Source organism: Ornithodoros turicata, chromosome 10, assembly GCF_037126465.1.
Source record: "Ornithodoros turicata isolate Travis chromosome 10, ASM3712646v1, whole genome shotgun sequence".
In the NCBI taxonomy this organism is placed as follows: Eukaryota; Metazoa; Arthropoda; class Arachnida; order Ixodida; family Argasidae; genus Ornithodoros; species Ornithodoros turicata.
The window spans coordinates 25,199,012-25,219,240 of NC_088210.1; the positions used below are offsets into that span (position 1 = coordinate 25,199,012).

Below are 20,229 nucleotides of genomic sequence, written 5' to 3' on the forward strand. Positions count from 1 at the left end.
ATGTGCTACTGAGTGCGTGATACTTGCAGAGCGGGATTGCTCTTATCTTCGGAATCGCAGGTGCTGGTTCGATTCCTGCAGTTGTCTGGCTTTCTCGACGACCGCCATATTTCAAATATCCCGTGTTCTTAGGCACCTTTATTGCTTGTGTTGTGTTTGTAAGTTTGCGAGTTCCAGCCTCAGAATAGTTATTTTCCAACGCATTCTCTACCAGCACCTGCAGTCCCCTTTTCGTACTTGACATATGCGTCTACTCTGTATCAGACAACTTTTCATGATGTTTCAGTAAATACAGGTCAGCTACATGTATTTACTGAACAGGGGTCAGTAGATCAGGCTGATTCCATACCCCTAAGCTCTGCAAAGCTCTGTGGAGTCCCAGCTCCACCACAAAACGAATAAGCATATCGCTTCGCCGGCATTTGAGCACTGCACTTGTGACTCATCTTTGGAGGTCCAAGGTGTTATAAGACCACGCTCTGCGCGGTATATAATTAGCACACGTACACAAGCGTTTCTACTTCCTTCTTGGACGATTTTCCTCGTTGTGTTCACTCCTGGGTTGAATGTGTGGTGTAGCACCCTTTTCTCGCCCTCTCTCTCTTTCTGGTGCACAACAAATCTGCTTCGAGAGGAAAACGAACAATGGCTGACGCAGACTCTGTTTTGACCAAACTATTCCTGGTGGTATGATCGAGCGGTGTACCGCAATCGGCTTCGCGGAAATTTCTGGGGATCGAAATGTGAATGCAGTTCTCCGCAGTGGTGCTGGAAATGTCACGCATCGAACCTTTTTTTAGAAGGGTGGTCATTAGAAACCGAGCACATTAGCGGTTTCCGATGGAGGAGGTGATCAATGATCGTCCGCGACCGACATGTTTTTTTTTCTTTGTTGATGTTGATCCCGCTGTTTTTGTATTTCACGGCTGTGCCAGTTTGAGATGTGCTTTTAACTCCGGCATTAGCATTGGCATTTGCAAAGAAAGAGAAGAAAATGACACGAACATGGTTCTAAATAAAACTGAAGTTTACAACGGAGCACGCTTACGAAAAGGAGATGACAAATTGTTGCTGGCTGCAAAATAAACTCCCTAGTCTCGACTGTTTTCTTCTTCTTTTGTTACGTATCTGTGCCACCAGAGCTCGCTTTTGCTTTTTAAACGTCCTTTCGTTCGCATTGTTTTTCATAAATATATACACGTCTAAAATTGCGTGAATTCTGAAACTTTGGCGATTCAAACGTAGTCGTTCAGAGGGCTGTTGTCCAGCAGGTGGCACTGCACCGATGTAAATGCGAAGGCAGTATGAATGAGTCGAGCGGTTATGTAACAGAACCAGTCCTCGCTTCCGTTGTCATAAGTAGGCTGCCTCGTTACGTACCTTCCCGTCTTCGCAAGGCTGATGCGAAACTAATTACTGCATTCGATTCCGCACAATGGCTCAAATACAATAAACAGACCGGCGTCCGGTGTGCCTGTTTTTGAGAATTTGATCGCGTTTCTCATACTCTATCTTACTGGTGATCTACCTCGTTATTTCGATTTCTGTGGATAACAGGAGGTCTCTGCTTAGCGTAGCAGCAGTGCGCGCTTTTAGGGGTACCCCGGATCCGCATTGTTGTTCTAGAAACATAGTGTTGTTCCGCCAACTCAAGGAGCCTCTCTGAGAAAAGTTTTATTTTAGCAGACGACACACCTCGAAGACGCGGACTACCGCGAATGTGCGACCCGCTTCTTGGGGCACGGGGATACAACCCGGATTCCTCGACGATCGATATTCGGACCGCGTTTGTCTTTTCTGCCTTAGAGCTTTACAATGGGAGTCATAGGAAGGGAGAAAAGATATTACCAGAGAAGCCGTCGGGGCCAAGCGTCAGGGGTGACCTTTACAGCGCTGCAGAGGGAACGCACTCTTCCTGGCAAGACTAAACGATGAGCGCTCGCTCGATGCGCTCGCTGGCTGACTGGATGTTCGATTTTCGACGGCGATGTGCACGAGAGCTATTCCAGAGGCGCTAGTACGGCAAACGCGGGGGAGGCTACGTAGTTCTCTCTGTCTTCTCTGTGCAAAGTCTTTGCTCGGAGGACTGGGTAGCGTCGTTGGCGCGGAGCACCTTCGCCGTATTTTCGTTATCGATTGGCAGACTCTGGCCATATTATTGGACGTGGCTCGAGGAGTTGTTTACGAGCGCGAAACGGGCTCGCTTGCCATTAAATTGCATCATAGTTTATTCAAGTGCGACACGTGTATTCGTTCGAATGTTGTCTCCCCGTGTGCACACTTCTCCAGTCTTGGGGGAACTGCTATCAAGAACAATGAAAGTTTTACCGACGGCCCTAGCTGATTTTGAAAAACGAGGATGTGTGAACATTCGCGTAGACTTTAAAATGGGTCCGTATGCTGATGGTGAAGACAACGGATAGCACACGGACGAGAAAAAGGTTCGTGTGAATCCGAGCTATCCTGCAGCGTGGTGCCACAGATATTGGCTGACTCACAGTACGTGCTTTAAAAATATTGCGTATTATCATCTCGAAGACCGATGTTTACGCCAGCCTTCTGTTAATGACCCGGGCCTGCAGAAATAGCCATGCGGGGGATTGCCGCCGTGGTGGCCCGATATTGCATCAGAATGGCAGCCCGCAGTGGGGTTCTTACGCCGGGCACGCTGAAACTCTAGCTGGGAGATCTCGCTGGCAGTTCTGCACGCATTCCGGGCATCGAGGGCGGAGATCGTGCCCGTGTTGGCAACCTGCAATTTATTTTGAGGGAGACGAAAGTAGCAGGCGTGCGTGCATGCAGGTTCGCGAGACAGGATGACTCGCGATGAACTCGTACGTGTAGAAGGAAGATGTAGAGTGGTTTGTATACGGTTGGCAGCACGGGTGTTTCGGGTCATTTTCCACGAAACCCGGATGTTATCTTTGGCTCAAAAGTCACGTGATTTGGTGTCGTGTGAAGGCAGGGTCAGGTGCAACGTAACGTTGGTGTCTTTGCGACTGTCACATGATTTAGGGTCTGCCTTGGCGTCGAACTGGTTTTGCACTTCGACGGCACTGCTTATTCCCGAAGCTATTTCTTTGCCCCAGAAACTGGGCCTATGACCGCGCTATCCGTGCATGTGCCGTCGAAGACGCAGGAAATAGGGCTTCCTTTTGAACGCCCTGCGCTAACTCTGATCGCGATCTTATAGTTCGTCCACGTCGCTGAAGGGAAATCATTATGAAAGAATCAGAAGGGAAGAAACATCCGTGCGGCTCCACACGAGCGACATCTCCACGGAATATTCTACTGGAAGAACATTTCTAGTATCCAAGTGAAATATTCTAGCGGAAGTTCCGTTTCGTCTTACGTTGAGCGTTCATAGCCTTCAGCAGCAGTAAACAACGCTTTGTTATGTCGAGAGTTCATACGGTGCAGACGACACCATCGGCCCTGTCGTCTGCTATCTTGTGGCTGAGCCGCAAGGATACTCGTCGTGGTTCGTGCTCAAAGGGACATGACGTTTTGAGCATCTCCCGCTACAGTATTCTCGGGAGTGTCGCTGGCGCGAATACACGATTGCTTGCAGTTTAATCTGTGCGGGATAATTCTCCGGGAAGAAAGCGATGACAGACCTTGGCGTTGATGGAGTATCAGGATGCCGTCTTTAGACTTCACAAATGTTTGCTTTGGCGCTGACGATAGCGACAGAAATACACACTCCAGAGTGGTGGCTGGACTGACCTCGATCAATCTCCGGCCAATACAGTGCGTGCTTTTGATACGTGTTCAATAGGGAATGTCGAAAGGACGCAATACGAAGACTGTACCATAAAGGAAGCTGCCAACAAACGTGGCGTCAGCCATTTCCAAGGTATGAGCGAAATGTGACATCATGCTTCCGGGACCGTTATCGCCAACACCGTCCGTTCTACTAAAGCTAATATATTTATCGCTGTATTCTTGAAACACCATTTCGTTTCACGTTCAGGGTTGTCCTGCGATTTTTCTCTTATCAGTTTTAGAATAGCGTTTGTTGGAAACGTAAACGCCATGTCGGAAGCAACGGGCCTGTCCGCGCGGTGCTTATAAAATAGCGTTTCCGTGACGTAAGGCTGCTGGTTTGCACCCGTTTCTTGCAGCGCCGTTACGGCTAGAAGTGAAGAGAGAGAGAGAGAAGGATAGAAAATAAAAAACACAGAGGGAACAGTTTTTCTAAGCGTGCTTTGTTGTCCAGAATAAGAATATATGCTATCGCAAGCCAACCCACGGTGTTCTGTGAATTACTTGGCGACGACGGAATGCTCACGCAGTTTCTCGTCGGCCGCGAGAGCAACGCAGAGCCGCAAAACCAGCTTTGCGTGGCTACACTCTAGCGTGGCCCCGCAATTTCCAATAAATAGCGAGCTCGCGCAAAACGCAAAAGCTGAGTTTACGTCCTGGGCGTGTGCAGTGGCTATTTCTCGCGCACGCAAAGCTTCTGAGCAGCTATTCTAAAAAACTCTCATGGCGCACGCGGTGGCGTACTACGCAAACCTCTCTCCATCGTGGGAGTTGTGCATGTAGAATGTGAACAACATGAGGGAAACGGCACATCACTGCCAAAACGTCCAGAGAGCGAAATTGAGGCATGGGTGGAGCTCCCCCTCTCCGCGAAATGAGGTGCCTCTTTTCTTTCTCTTTTCAACTTTATTTTTGCGTGGAATTGTGCAAAAACGAGGTACGTGACGCGGGCGACAATCTCCCCCCCGCGGGAGCTCGAGGATTAAAATGGCGCGTTGCCACAGTCGTGTACACCTCAGGCACTGTTAGTGATGTGTGTGTTCGTTGGGGGGCAGCCGAATTATTGGCTTTTTCGACCGCGCTTTATTTCTGATTCAGCCACTACACGAAGACAAGGGCGGAGAAAACAGAAGAGGAAGTTGTGGTGTATATACTAAGCCATATGCGTCGTGTACGGTTTTGTTTTGCGGGCGCGCTGGCTTGCTTTTGATAGTGTTTTATTTTTCCGGTGCCTCGATTGGTGATGTCAACTTTACATAAATCGGCACTCTTACTGTTTGGCTGAAAAATGTTGTTTTGCCAGTCTTATTGTCCTTTGTTAAAGTCGACGAAATGATGTTCCAGAAATTTTAGATGTTTGCAAGACTGAAAAATAAAGTATTTTGCTAGCACAGCATTTTGTTGAAAAAAAAGAAAGAGGTACGCCATATCAACCGTTTTTAGGCAGAATACACGCGATATATAGACCGAATATACAGCTGTATAGTATAGCTGTATTAATATAGTTCAGGATTCCCACTGATTCCTGTAGTTCTGCTGTGGGAGGACTATAGGGGTAGTATTGCTATTTTGCTCGACAGAATTTCTTCCCTACGGCAATTTTTATAAACATTCGTGCCTTCTGCGCAACACACAGTGTCTCTATCCGGCTTTGCGAATATTCGTATGTTTCGAATTCCGAATCAAATATGGAATTCTATATTCGAATAGTTCCAAAGCTGTACTGGCAAGCCAAAAAAAGGAAAAGAAAAGGAAACACGCCAGCAGTGACGGTATAAAAAACAAAAAAAAAAACAACGCGTGCAGAAAACGGTTAGCTTTTTTTGTGTGTGTGTTTTTGGAACAGCAAGTAATATTGGATAGCCAGACCCAACCCCCCGTCGAGACTGTAGCTGAATCAGACACGGAATGAGATAAATTCTCGTCTTTCCCAGCATTTACTAATCACTAAGGCTGTCACGGTCGTAGTGTGGCGCTCATTCAAAGCTAGCAACATAATACCCCATGTCTCTCTCTCTCATGCTCCCATGATTAGTTTTCGCCTCGTCCAACCTCCGTGACTCTGTTTTATGTTGTTGGGCTCCGCATAACGTGACACTGAGGCCAACGTAAAAATAAAAGAAGAAAAGCCCTAGTGGCGACGTTACGTTGATTAGGTTGGCAGCAGGAGCCACCGCCCTAGCTGTCGTGCGTGGCGTGACCGTGCCTTCATTAGGTGACTGGGCTGGCGCTTTTGTTTTGGGATCCTGGCGTGATTCAGCCGCGTATTGTGGCGACGGGCTGCTCCGCGTAATTGCTGTCCCGGAATCCCCCGAGCAGCGGAGGGCAGATGATTCGGGAAAGATTCAGAGGTGTAAGAATGTCGGCGTTTCCAATATCGATATCTCAAAACAGAATATTCAATTCCATTCAGTTGTTTATCTCCCCATTCAGCTATGGGTAGGGGCGGGCAAAAAGCCGCAAGATGCAGCTTGACGAGTCCACATTGTAGGTGACAGTAGGGAACGCAATCTTAAAGCAGTACACAATGCAGTCTAGGACATTACTATAGACTAAGACAGACTAGATACACATAGGCTAAACGCAGCATGCAGATATACGTAGCGATTAAGAATATTGTTAGGAACAGTGGCGTACTAGATTATGACGACCATGTCATAGGCACCCCTTCCCAGCGCCGCGTTTGGGAGCTAGCGGTGGCGCTACTCATCGGCCCGGTTATTGCTTCCTCAGTTTCTGCAATGCTTTGTACTTTAGCTTACCTTAGTATTTTTGAACAAGCGGTGAATGTCCCACGGGACATACGTCTTTCTAAAGTTGGTTATCATCATCATCATCATTCTACGCGTTTTCATAGGAGCAGTTGCTGTCGTCTGCTACGGTAGTCGTACGTCCGCTTCTGCGCGTTCAAAATTCAAATTTCCATTGTCCAATCATAATGTAGATCTCGCGGATGGGCTCCTCATAGGGGTGGCCGATTATGACATAGTCGTTATATAATCTAGTAGGTCGTGGATTCGACCCCTCCCCCCCTTCCCCAAATCGTACATTTTGTAGTGTATTTGGGAGAGGGAAGACGGGGGTGATATCCTCTCCCCGATGTAAATTTCCCGTGAACCCCTTCCCAGATGGCTACGCTACTGGTTAAGAGGCTATCTACAGATTTAAACGGCGGCTCACTGTATATTAAATCGAAGATGATGATGCTCGAGTGGACAGTGGCAATGAATCTCCACCGTAATATCGAAAATTTATGTATCTATGTATATGTCGCCTTTCTAGGCATTTCGGGTAAATGAATGAATGACGATCACTATCCACGACAAAACATCCGATATAGATATAGATATCGACATGTTATCGATGTACGCTGATTCTGTCCCGGAGGATGAGGAGGTTACCCTGCAACGTCTATGTAACACTTTGTATCACACTCAGCATCATGCTGTTAACCGACCCTCTTAGAAATCTCCGGGACACATTTATTCATTGCCCTATGTGGATACGTATGGATATTCCGTAAAACATCGATAACCTCAGGTGGGAACAACATCGATATGGTTCCATTCCTATACAGCTTATGCTTCCTTACGTGGTAGTACAAATCAGGGTATGTACTTTAGGTAATGAATGAAATTTGGCCAGTTGTCCTCGCTTGATTCACCTCCAACCTTGTACCGTCGTCCCTGGAATTATGCGTTATAACCAACCTGATTCCCCGGGTGCACGATTTTTTATCTCTTTTTTACAACACCGGCAAACAGGACTGACTTAACCGGTTTTTGCGCAAATAAGTCTAGGTTCCTCTGCGAAGAATAAATTGACGATGTTTTTCTTGAGAGAGGGATCCCTTCCTTTGAATTGTTCTTCTCTGACACACTTTTTTTTTTAAAGCATGGGTTAACGCACGATTGTTAGTTAGCGCCGGTGAAAAAGATGCCATCAGGTTCTCCACCCTACAAGTAATAGAGTTTACACAATCAGCCATAGTCCTGCTGTGCCCATAGCGCCTGTGCCCCTCCCTTGTGAAGAGTCGTGTGAGAATGTTTCGCTGACAGGGACCCCGCAGAAGGGTGTTCCGAAGCTTTATTATTATTATTATTATTTAAATCTCGAGAAGTTGTCGGCAAAGCACTCCGACGCTATGGCCGCATATAACGGTCCCCCTTTTTGCCCCTTTCCAAATGGCGTAACTCTCTCACTCTCCAGCTCTCCTAACTGTATTTCCTGGTGCGGATAAATTCCTCTCCTCTATTCGCTCGTAGCTTGCGTAACTCTTATGCAAAACGATGCAGGAGCGCTCTAATGCCGTGCCCTTTCATGATATTTCCTGGAAGTCAGGAAAGGGGAATAAAAAAAGAAGTCGCCCGTCCCGAAGTTTCCTTTTTTGGTTGTCAACCTCCACCCTCCGGGAACTGTCTCGCACGAACATCGTCCTAATCCAGGGAGTTAATGTAACTGCCTTGAACTAGGTACGAGGCATGCACGCTTTACTTTTCGTTTCTCTCACACCGGGGGGCGGGCAGTGTGACGGCAGCGGGCTGCCATGACAACAGTTGCTAGGATACGGTCAGAGCTTATTTTTGTGCCTGGAGGAGGTGCTTGCTTGAGAGCAGTCGTTTTGTGTAGCGTGCGAATAATCTTTGGGAATATCCACATTACGTGGATCGAAGAAGATGAAACAAATATTAATCTCGTGTCAATGTTCGAAGAGTTGTATTATGCGGGTAGTGAGTAGACGATGTCATAACGTCAGAGATAACGCGAAGTAAACGTCGCCAGACTGCCTATCCGATGCCCAAATTGCTTGAGTGAGTGAGTGACGCGACTTGTATGGGATATGCCTCGGGGGATTTCGCGAACCGGCTCTGTGCCTACTGCCGTCGGAGAACCTGATTGGCACGTTCTCAATTGCACACGTAGCCAGAGGCTTCCTTAGGCATCCTTCGCTTCGCTTATGTAAGCGGCTGTGAGATAAATCCCAAAATTCAATGTAAAGCGTCCGCGATCGTAGCACATATGCCAGCTGCAAGTTAGGTTCAGGTGTTCACGCTGTGGCACGTGTGCTCTCTGCCTCTCGACATATGTTGTTTTCGTCACGTGTTCATTCGTGGTATCTTCAGCCTAGACAAAGCAGGGAAACATGACAAGGCAGTGCCCAAGCTCATAGTATGCTTGTTGTATCACTCACTCCAGCAGCATCCTTACCAGCTGCTCTTGCTTTTTTCGCAGCTCAACTGTTCGCTGTGCAGCTTTAGTAAATAGTGTTCAGTTCTTTGACCCGCTTCGTATGCCTGGCCCGCCCGCCCGAGTCTATAATACTGCTTTAGGCCCATTCGATGTGCAGCAGTACACAAACTGTGTGCTTGAAAAACGTAGAACCGGTTGCGACAGTCCTCGGCGCGCCCACTCCTCCTGCCTACGGGCGAGTTGCCTTCTAAAAACACAGCCCTTGGGCGGCACACAATGGCAGAAATGACTCGCTGTCGTCTGCTGCCGTAGCCCCCATGCGATTGGCCGAGGAGAAGGAACAAAAGAAAACGCTCCTGTCAAGGTAAAGAGAGCGTTGGCAGGCGGCCAGGCATCACGTGACGCTCACGATTTGCCAACGCGGCAGGCGGTGGTCCGGGGACCGTATGCCAATTGCCACTCTGCCCGTGGGAAGTCCTGCTCGTTGTTCTCGATGTACACTCTTAAAAATGAACTTCACCGCATAGCACGCTCCTAGCCATCCATTATCTCGAATGATATCGTTATCTGCCCTGATTTGTTGAAAACAGGGGGCGTACGCCTTTTCTGTGACAATTATGAACAGCATAAGTGTCACAGAAATGGCGTACGCCCCCTGTTTTCAACAAATCAGGGCAGATAACTATATCATTCGAGATAATGGTTGGCTAGGAGCGTGCTATGCGGTGAAGTTCATTTTTAAGAGTGTAGGACATGTAAAAGACGCCCTGACGAAAATAATTGCCTCCGCCTGTGTGCACTCAAAAACTGAAGTGGACAGTTGTATTGCGTTTTGTTTGCGAGCTGTCGTGACCGACGTTGCGTGGAGCTACTGGGCACGCAGAGCTAGTGAGCTGAGACAAGCCTGTTGCAGGCCTGACGTGGCACCAAAGGCCAAACTAAGATACAAATTACAAAAAGCGAAAAGGCACGCAAACGACTGTGTGAAAGCGTCGGAAACTTCAGTTTGCGGGAAGTGGGCACACGGGTGGGAGCAAAATAATATTTTGAATTACATTTGCCTCTTGCGCTTACACTGGCACGGTGAACCGCGCTTACTAAGGCGGCAGAAAAGAAAAATAGCGATACAAATCCTAGAAATCACGAACTCTGAGCGTTGAGTGTCCTCTGAGCAGGCATCCTGAGTATGTCCCATCGTACAGCCTTGTGGACATCACAGAAAATGTCGCGCTTTCGAAATGTGATGTCGGTAATACTCTGCGTGTAGCTGCATTTTGCAGTACGCTGATGCCGACATAAGTGCTTCCGTTTTGTGCGCAGAATAAGGCGTAAAATATTCTGCTTGCAACTTTTTCTATGTACAAACGTTTTGGCAATACGTTCTGCTGGTCTACGTGCAAGATCATACGGACACGCCACGTTGTAAAGGAGATTCTTTTCACCAGCACCTACTGAAATTGTACGAGACTTTTGGACATCCAAGACAAACTTTTATTGAAGGTACACTAATCACAGCAATCCCAATGCACAAGGAGGAAAAAACTACAGCATAAAAAAGAAGTCCATGAAGTCTTACAATCATCTTTCGTACAGGCGCGGCGAAATCGCCGTAGTGCAGGGTTTCTCTTTTACCTGAAATCGCAAGACGAATAACCTTCTTCTTGCGATCATTCAGCAACACATGCAGTGGATTCGGCACATACGTCAGCAAATCCAAGATTGCAGACGAGCGCAGCAAATGTATAGTCCTACTTGTCCCGATGCACTGCGGAAGAGAAGGGGGGTGCTTCCAAAGGGCGAAACAGCCTTCGAGTTGCCAGCCAATCAGGAGCCAGCTTGGAGGCACCCTCCCTTTATTGAACAGCCGCAGCTGTATTTTTATTCGTCCGTGCGGCGTAATATCGAATGCGTGAGCTACGCACTCTTCGGTGCGCGCATTTATTATTCGTGTCGAGATTATATATACATATACTGTATTTTTCTTCTTTTTTTCTGTTGCTGTTCCCACGTACAGAAATCCAGAAATGCACTCCAGGCGAGCAGCGCAGCAGTAGCAGCTTGTGTCTCAAGAGCAGCGCTGTAGTATAATTGCAGCTTCTATAATTGCTTTTCGCCCTTTCTTTTGCGTGTTTTGGTGAGTGCTGCAATTTGCGAAGGGAGGGAAATCAAAGAAACAGTAAACGGGGCCTCTGTGGGTACATGCACTTGGACGCGACGCTCCTCGTGTCACGTGACCGCTCCTTTTTCTACGCTCGTCGATGGCGTTGCCGAGTGCCTGCGCAAAAGAGAGAAGCCCCTCTTCTCTCGTCTGTGTTTCCGTGGCTGTACGAATGGCGGCTGACTGGGTTGGTTGGCTGGCTGTTGTCGCTTTTTCAGTTCTGACTAGAGGGCGGCTATTGAATGATTTTCACATAAGGAACACCTTCAGCGGAAATCTAAAAACGTAGACAAGGGCATAACAAGATCGGATTACAGGAATCCGCTGCTCATGCGACACTCATTTGAAGCCGGCTTTGCATCTCAGTCAAGTCAGCTTTGCGAAGGAATGTTCTAGGTAGTCGGTATTGTCACATACAAAGTTTGCCCTTTCTTCTAAACTCCATTTTTGTTGGAAATGTTGCTTCACTCTGTTATAGTACAATGACCCATTGACGTAAATGTGGCATTCAGAAACAATGATTGGACACTATTTCAGCAGATAATCAGCTAGCTTTATAGAAAAATGAGTCACCCTTCTTGAACACAGTCTCTACACACCTGAGTGAGTATTTGATGCAATAACACACCTAAAAGCCAGCAGCAAAGTCTCCCACTTGGAATGGCTTACAAAAACAGATAATTCGATACATCCAACTGTTTTTCTATAGATCACGATGGTAGAGCAGTTGGTTGTGCACGTTTACCGCACTGATCTCAGTCTTGTATCACAGCTGTCGTGCAACTCTTTGTACTAGCATAGGATGGCCTTATGATCTCCGGGTTAATTGATGTTCATTTACATTCCAGTGTGAATATGACCATGCAAGCTACATAGACTCTTCGATTTGTGGTGTTGCGTGTTGTTTACTGCCCTCTAACGAAACCAGACCTCTCCAGTGTCACGCTGCATTGCACAGGCCTTCTATTGTCGTATACGCTTGACATCGAACTTTGAACGCGAGCTCAACGTCGGGGGCTCTTGCTCTGGAGCGTATACGGACTCTGTACTCTTCTACTCACATCGCCAATGCAGCCATTCAGTTGCTTTGTCACGTCTGCCTGCACGTTCTTGCTCCGGAGCGTCCGTGTGCAACGAGGGTACTAGAAAACAGGGATGACAGGGTACCGCAGATTCACTTTATATTTGTGCGTGGCTATTCCTTCGCGCTTTTGCGTGGCGAAATTTGGTGCTTTTACTTGCCAAGTGTTCGGATGGGCGTGTACGGTAACAGTGTTATCCAGATCAACGCCACCTAGATATACAGAAGGCTCCTCTCACTCCTTCGCCATGTGGACAAAAAAGTCGTCATGTCGTCTTCTTCAGCCTGTCGCCGCAGACGATTTCGAACACGAGCCTGCTGTGGCTACCACTGGCTGCACATATGGCTCATGGCGGCTCGTCGTCATTGCCACAGTCGCCGAAAGTGCGGTCGTGATTGGTGGGCTCTTGATGACAACCGTCACGCTGTTTAAGCAACCGGCTGTGTTTGTCTTGGTGGCGTTCCAGATGCCGTGTATTCATATTAGCGACATCCCTATGGGATATCCGAGTGGAAGAAAACGAACAAAATGCTCACGGGGCGGAAATACAGCCGGTGGGCACTCGCACTCCGCCAGAGCATCGCGATTGACGGGCTGCGCACATAGCAGCCGACACCGGCAGCATACTGTCGTCTGCTACGGAATGTCTTGCGGATAATCCTGATCCGCAGGATATTCCTCGTGGTTAGAAGAGCACGAAAAGACAAGACGTTGGGTGCTCGCGATTACCTGGCAGCAGAAAGCTATGATGTTTTGCGTATCTTTCGCTCGAGTAATCTGGGGGAATATCACTCTGTGAATTTTGGGATATAGCAGCGCAAACGCTGAAAGTGGTGCCGTCTGCTAACGCCGTCGCGATGTCTTCTGCAGGTATGGGAAGGTTCAGAGTGTGAAGTTACGTCGCGATGCTGACGGGGTCTCGGCGACGGTCTCGTTCATCGATCTGCGGTCTGCAGCCAAGGCTCACGGCGCAGAGAACAAGGTGGACGAGCGGTTACTCAAGACCGACTACTACGAACCCGCAGCGTGCGCCGCCTCAGCCATCTTCATCCACGAGCGCGAGGACCTGCTGCCGCCGCCGCCCTCGCAGCGTACCTCGTCCGCTTCGGCAGTCGCTGCGGTTTCGGCCGCAGGGGCTACGCCGTACCAGGGACCTGCCAGAACTGCACGGTGAGCTTCTTCTCCTTGCTTATCAATGTACAATTTCACCTGTCTCGCATCAGTACGACACACAACCCTTTCTGTCAAGTGTTTTTTTTTTTTTTTCATTGTCATAATCTGTCCTGCACTGCTCATCCGCACATGTTGCTATGACCGCGCATAATTCACTTTTTTTGTTGTAAAAAAAAACAGAAAGAAAAGAAACTGGTGCAACCTTGAAATTGTTGAGGTTTGACGCGGAACAATGCTTCAGGTCTGTTGGACATAGTGGGTGCAAGGTTGTGTCATGCAACTCCAGGTGTGAAACATCCTGTGGATAAAGGTGCACGCATGTGTGGAAGCAGTGCCAGCGAATACAGGATACGTGCCATGTGGACAACATGTCTGCCGGTGGATTTTCTCTATGTGTGTGTGAGTGTGTACCAGTTACCAAGTGAGGGATTATCCGTGGATTACGCCAAGTGGATGCTACACTGACGCCGGGTTCTCCAGCACCGTGGATTTTACGTCACTTGTCCGTTCAGGTGTTCTACATCAATTCTGGAGCTGAAAGTTTACGATTCTACTCATCGCTTCTGCGAGGATTGAGCAGCTGCAGGACACGATGTGATGTCATTCTAATGGGCCGGTTAATGGACCGGAAAATAGGGTTGTCCCTGTCCACGTTTACAAATTTTAGACGTTGCTGCTGAGGTGGTCTTTATCTACGCATGTTGTATTTTAAAAATATCAATGACTTCATCGGTATCAGTGTAGATCCTAAACTAAAAAAGAAAAGATAAAAATTGCAGCCTCTCATACCTGGTGTTTTGAAACGAGAACAGGGACGTTTATTTTAATCAGTTTCAGGTTTTTTATGAAAAAGCTATGAGGGCAGCGTACTTCATTTTTGCAGTTGAGTAAAATGGCCAGGCGGACGTCCTCTCGAAAAGAGTACATAACTATAAGATGACTAATTACCTAAAATTCATTAATTAACTCTTTGATTAGGGGATTTTGTGCAAAAGCGATAGAGCAGAATGGGAGTCAATCCTCATTGAAAGCCATTCCATTTTTCAATAATCCTGAAATGCGCATGTGCATTGAAATATCGCCAAGTGCTGCTGCACAAATTAACCAAAACCGCGCCAGTCGTGAGCGCGGGAGAACAGCACTCGTTCCACGTCAGAGGGCGACATAGTTTGGAGCGATGGAGATGATTGGAGTAGGTACTGACCTGGTGCTCGTTTCAGCACTTTGAAAAGACTGAATGGCTTTCAGTGCGGATTGCCTTCCATTCTCGTATCTCGCTTTTGCTCAAAATTTCCTAATTAAAGAGTTAATGAATGAATTCTGGGTACTTGAACATCTTGAGGTTGCATACATCCTTTGAGAAGAGGCCCTCCTGGCCGTAGAACCCACTGCGAAAACGACATCTGTGCTGCTCTCATAGCATTTTTACAAAAAATAAAAATGAAAATTGTAACTGATAAAATATGATATGTGGATCCTTCCATCTTGACATTTTTGTACGAGCAATCATCTTCTCCTGCATGTTGAAGCTGCCTCTGAGCATTTCAGCTATTCAAGATCGATTGCTGTCCAATATCTTGCGCTCTAGGGGACTTGCAGTATATGATGTTATTGCTTGATTTGGAGAATTTAATGATACATATAATTGTCTCACAATTTTTAACTATATTTATTTCAATGCTTCTCCTGGCTCAAATAATCTCGGTCACGGCCAACTATCAGTTATAATAACAAGATGCTGGAAAGAACCAAGATTTACATTCTCTTCTCCTGGAGTGGACTTTTGCTTTGACATGGACTTTGAAACATGCAATGTTTCTATACTGCCATACTCGCGTTTCTAGGTTCACAGGGAGTGGTGGTGCATAGTTTCATATTTATTCCTGTTGACCAGTAGAACGTTCCTTTCAAAGATGCATGTTGAGCCATTGAACACTTGATGAAGTAGATTGCAGGCATGCGGTATTTGATGGACTCCTTTGAAGACTTGTCATGTAACAATATAAAATGCAATGTAATTCTAATTACAGTTTACTTTCACTTTGATGCATGCTTAGGTGTCTGCATATGAGGAGCAAACTAGGCGTTTTGCGATTTTACTATACCTTAAAATCTTGACCATGATTGAACTGCCCTGTCCCTGTTTGACATGAGCTTCTGACATAACTGAACTTCAGAGGTTATTTATAAAAAGCTATGGTTACATGCCTGCAAAGGTATGGTTGTAGCTGTGGTTGTGTTATGTAAGATTTTTTTTTTTTTTTGTTACATACTAGGCATACCTTTATGAAATTTGAAATTGCAAAAAATGAAGCTATCTTGGTTCAGCTCTGGAATTTGTTATGTGAGGACCACACACTAGAAATTAACATGATCCACATTACTGAAGGGGGAGTAAGTCCCCTGTTTGTACAAGTCCCAAGTTTATAAGTCTCCTGCATTCCACAGTATATAATCAGCATATTCTGGAACCAGATACCACCCTGAGCCAGCCACGTCTGTGATCTCAGTTTTTCTTTCGTGTTACTGCGCTGGCAGCTTAAGCACAATTACTGGACTTCTGTGTCTTCTGTTGATTACTGGACTTCTGTGGAATAACGTAACATGGAATGGCTGAGTTTCTTTCTTGCACTACATACACACTCACTTTGTGTCTGCAGTGATGGAACTTCTGCATCATACAGCACCAAAAGGTGGATCCTACTACATGCTGCTACTAACGCATGTTGTTCTTTATTGTTTTTTTAAACTTATTGTGCCATGTTTGCTCCAAAAGAGACTGCCGGACATGCAATGAAAGTGAAAACGAAACTGAAAGTTGTACGGTGGCTCTCTTCATTGTGGAGAAACGCTTCTCCTAAGGGGGAGACGCTGAGACTGGGAGGTGAATCTTGTTCGAATGTCATCTGTACTGTCTGAGGTTTTCCCTCGGTTTTCCAAAGGCTTTCCAGACGAATGTCAGCACAAATCCCCCCGAAGTCGGATGAGGACTCATACTAAGCCCCTGTCCCCCACTCCTCATTCCATCTGTCCACGTCTGTATGCCGCATAGCCACAGTTGCTTCGCGGTGCTAGCACGGACTTAAAAAAAAAAAAAACTCTAGCTCTTCCAACCTTGAAGCCCTGAGAAACTGTAAGAAATGATACTTCTAGCATAAATGATGGGGGAGGGGGTGTTGTCTGGAACATTTTCTGTTTAGTGTCATAATGCACATGAAGCTATTGCTTTACCCAAACTTATGCCAACAACAGGTTTATGACATAGAACAGCACTTCTACGATGTGCAAGGACATAAGGAGTTGGTACATTTTGCTTCACGAACTGTAAAATCTGCTGCAGAGCAGGATTTTTTCTGCTCCAAGAAGCTGCCTATAGCAGCTTCTAGTCAGTTCCATCACTGTTCGAACTTCCAACTGCATTCTTCCATTTGGAAATTTGTCCAGAAGTAAAGACTCAAGAACTGAAACCATGATGTACGTGTGATAGCAGGTGACTGACAGAAAAGGGTAGTGAATGCACTTCTATCATGAAGATGTGATACTTTTCGTTTTGAAACCCATAGATTTTAACTGAGAAGTTAATGACTGTCATTACCTGTCTCTGACAAATATCACCCTCGAGATCACTTCAGGCATGGCTTCCCTATATCTACGCTCAGTGTAACGAAAATTAATCGTCCTTATTATGTCGAGCCTATGCATTTATGACATTAATGAACCTGCTACGCGGAAGGTCTACGAGGAAAAAAAAAAAAGAAAAATAGTACTTTGGTGCTGCAGCCCCCACCATTTTCAAGTATTCCACTCGCATGTTAGTGACTAGGATTTACAGGGCTGACCAAAAGTCTTGCTGGTGTGATGTGGTTATCCTTGTTGACGCAGGTCAGACGCTCTCCTCTTCAAAACACATTGAGAGAACCGTCTTCAGATGTCAAAATGAATGTGCAAAGCATGCTTTTGCATTCGTTGACTGATAGTGGCTTGTGATTGGCTGATGAATGTCATGAAAAAAACGACTGCTGTGTTCGTTGTGATGCAGGTTCTTCATCATTACATTTTGATCACTGTACATATAAAGACAGCCGCTAGCTAATAATAGCTGACAATTTCCAGGAGAACAATATATGACACAATACTGTAAGTCTAAGCAAAATGCAAAAAATGTTATCTCAAGGCACGAAACATGCAGATGCACTAGTCATGCGAGACCTTTACTTCTGTAGTCCTTTGATATTAGTTTGCTTAGATTGTGTGTGATGACCATAACATTTAAAAGGTGGCCATGGAGATTCCGGAATACTGTCTCAGGTACTCTAAGGGGGGACAGTTACAGTCCAAGGTCTTAGCTTAGAATGTCAAATATTAGTACCTGAAATGTATACGTTTCTGATATGTTGCATACCAACATTCCATTTCATTTTTACAGCTGATATTTCTGTTAAGTGTTTTTGAGAATTCGTAGTCCCCTAGGTGCAGACAGAAACACCTATCAGTACTTGTGCAATGCGAACTTGCAAACAAATTATATATTTTACATCTTTACTTTAAATGACTCATTATTTTCAATTGCACACAAGTCAGCGGTCGGATTTGACTTATTTAGTGATAAGTTTTCTTGGATGTCTCACTCTACAGTTTTGGGCCTGGGTAACCTGTGGCTCATTAATGATCTTCATGTCCTGTCTGCTCTTCTATGCCCTCTGCTACAGAATATGTTAATCATTGGCCTAAGATGGGAAGATGCTCAGTGTGCTGAGTTGATTGGTTAAATGTTTGTGTTGACTATGGTCTGCACTGCCATGAGAAAATATGATTACTTCACAATTTTCACTAAGCATCACTGGAAGACCGATTAGAGTCACATTCATGCGTTCGAATTTCCTACTTCTCCGGACACAAATCAGGTCTGCAGGCTAGAAGGTGGGGAGTGTGGTGGTTCTGCTGCGGGTGGTTGAAACTGATCATGGTAGAACCCACTGAGGATAAGGGTTGACTGGCCAAGTTAGTTGAATACTGTCCGTGCCAATCCTTATTTCAATTGCGTTACACCATGGCGAGGTCAGAAGCGGTAGATTTTGCCCAACTGCAATGCTGTTAGCTGTCCTCACAAGAGCTTATTTTTTGCTGGTATCTCGACGTAGACAAAATTTTTATTGCATAATGTAAAAACCCCAAGACTAGGGAACACGAAGGGACAGACACAACACGAAGTCTCAACTCTCGGGGTTTTTACATTATGCATCATCTTCTCCAGCTCGCTTGCTTCCTAGCCATTTTTTCATTGTCAAAATTTTTATTGTTCACATTTTTCTTCCCAAAATACACCAGGAGAAAAGTCAGTGTCACTTTCCTGCAAACAAGCAAACACATTGTGTGACGGGACTGCAGACTTTCATTCACAGTTTCGTGCTGTAGGACATGTATTTGTGCTTCACGAATAGAATTGTTATAAGACGTTTTTTCTTATGTAGGCGCAGATACTTTAATTGTAAAGCTGCCAATGTTCTAAGGGGAAGAAAGGAAGCACACATCATAATTATTACTCAAAAAATATTTGTTTAAATTTATATGTGGGGCTTTGTTCAACTAAAAAGACCCCTTTTATAGTGTCATGGTTTACTGATGTCTGCTGCTATTGTGCAGTAATGTTCCGCAATACTTTCCTGCACAGTGCTATTGGAACAAGCACTCTGCAGCTTCATTGCAGTGTTTGCGGTAGCATTGATGGTGTCCAGTAGAAAGTGCTTGAAGGCATTTGGGTGTTGGGGTAACTGTGCTGCCAGTATAACTGTGTTGGTGTTTGGATGGAGATATAGATTTTTATTATAGTTATTGGTACAAGCATATTATTGTGAAGGTAAATCATATCCTACAATATGCCTTGGCAGTCATGGTGGTGGAGGATGCACTGCTTTGGGCATTCATTCTTTATTTGTTACTTTGTTACTTCAGCTACAAAAGCAGTGTGGATTGTTTTCGTGGAAACTTGTATATCGAGATATGGATACACTCTAGAATGCCAGTTCTCTTTGCACTTCCCTGTTCGACTGTCATAAAATGTACTCAGCTGTACGCAGCTTTAGATCAGTAGGATTCTGCTTACGTGACATCAGAAAGCATCGCAGAACAGAAATCCTGGGTTGTCTATCTCCAGACATCCATGATCTAAACTCACTAATAATGCTAAAGCAAGTTTTCACACAATACTATACAACAGAACAGTGCTTGTAAGCTAAATTTACCATCTTACTGGAAATGGAGTAGCTCCCATACCGTTATAGGACAACCCTAGAGCTGCAACAGGAGTGTAGAACTCAGAGTACTTGTGCTTCAATCTAAAAGACATGCACAGGGGACAACAGAAAAGCGCAGCTCACACATGTGTCATCCATCTCATAAGTGACGTGTAAATTTGAAAGCAACCTTCTGGTGTCAAACGCAGTCCCGTCATCAATCATGATGATGGGAGCACAAGTTCATTTGATAACAACACTGTTCCAGCATGTTTTTCTTTTACGGGTATGTCATATCTTTTGCATGCGTAGTTAGAGCCTATTTTATTCCATGGGGGTTTCGTTTGTGCTTTATGCAGCTTTGTCTTAGCTGGCTCTGATCTTGCATAATCCAAACAACTTTAGTCCTGCCATGAATTGCAATTAACAGTACCGTAATTTCACGCGTATAAGTCGTACCATAGGAATATTTTGAAAATTTTTCGGCTGATTAGCCGCGGGCAGTACGACGCGACTGATTTGTGTGGTAAACCAGTGATGCAGACACAAAATCAATAGTGACTTTAATGCAGCGAAAATTGAGATTACTTATTCGACAGAAGGGAGACTAACATCCGAAATATTACGG

At 45.7% G+C, this 20,229-nt stretch overlaps 1 protein-coding gene across 4 annotated transcripts in view; it reads left to right on the forward strand.

Annotated features, from left to right (window-relative positions):
- LOC135371211 (protein split ends-like) overlaps positions 1-20,229 on the forward strand; it is a 69,011-nt gene that overhangs the window by 25,461 nt on the left and 23,321 nt on the right. For all 4 annotated transcript variants that reach the window (XM_064605276.1, XM_064605277.1, XM_064605278.1 and 1 more), the window contains exon 2: positions 13,066-13,365. In XM_064605276.1, coding sequence (XP_064461346.1) covers positions 13,066-13,365 — 300 coding nt within the window. The remainder of the gene's footprint in view (positions 1-13,065; positions 13,366-20,229) is intronic.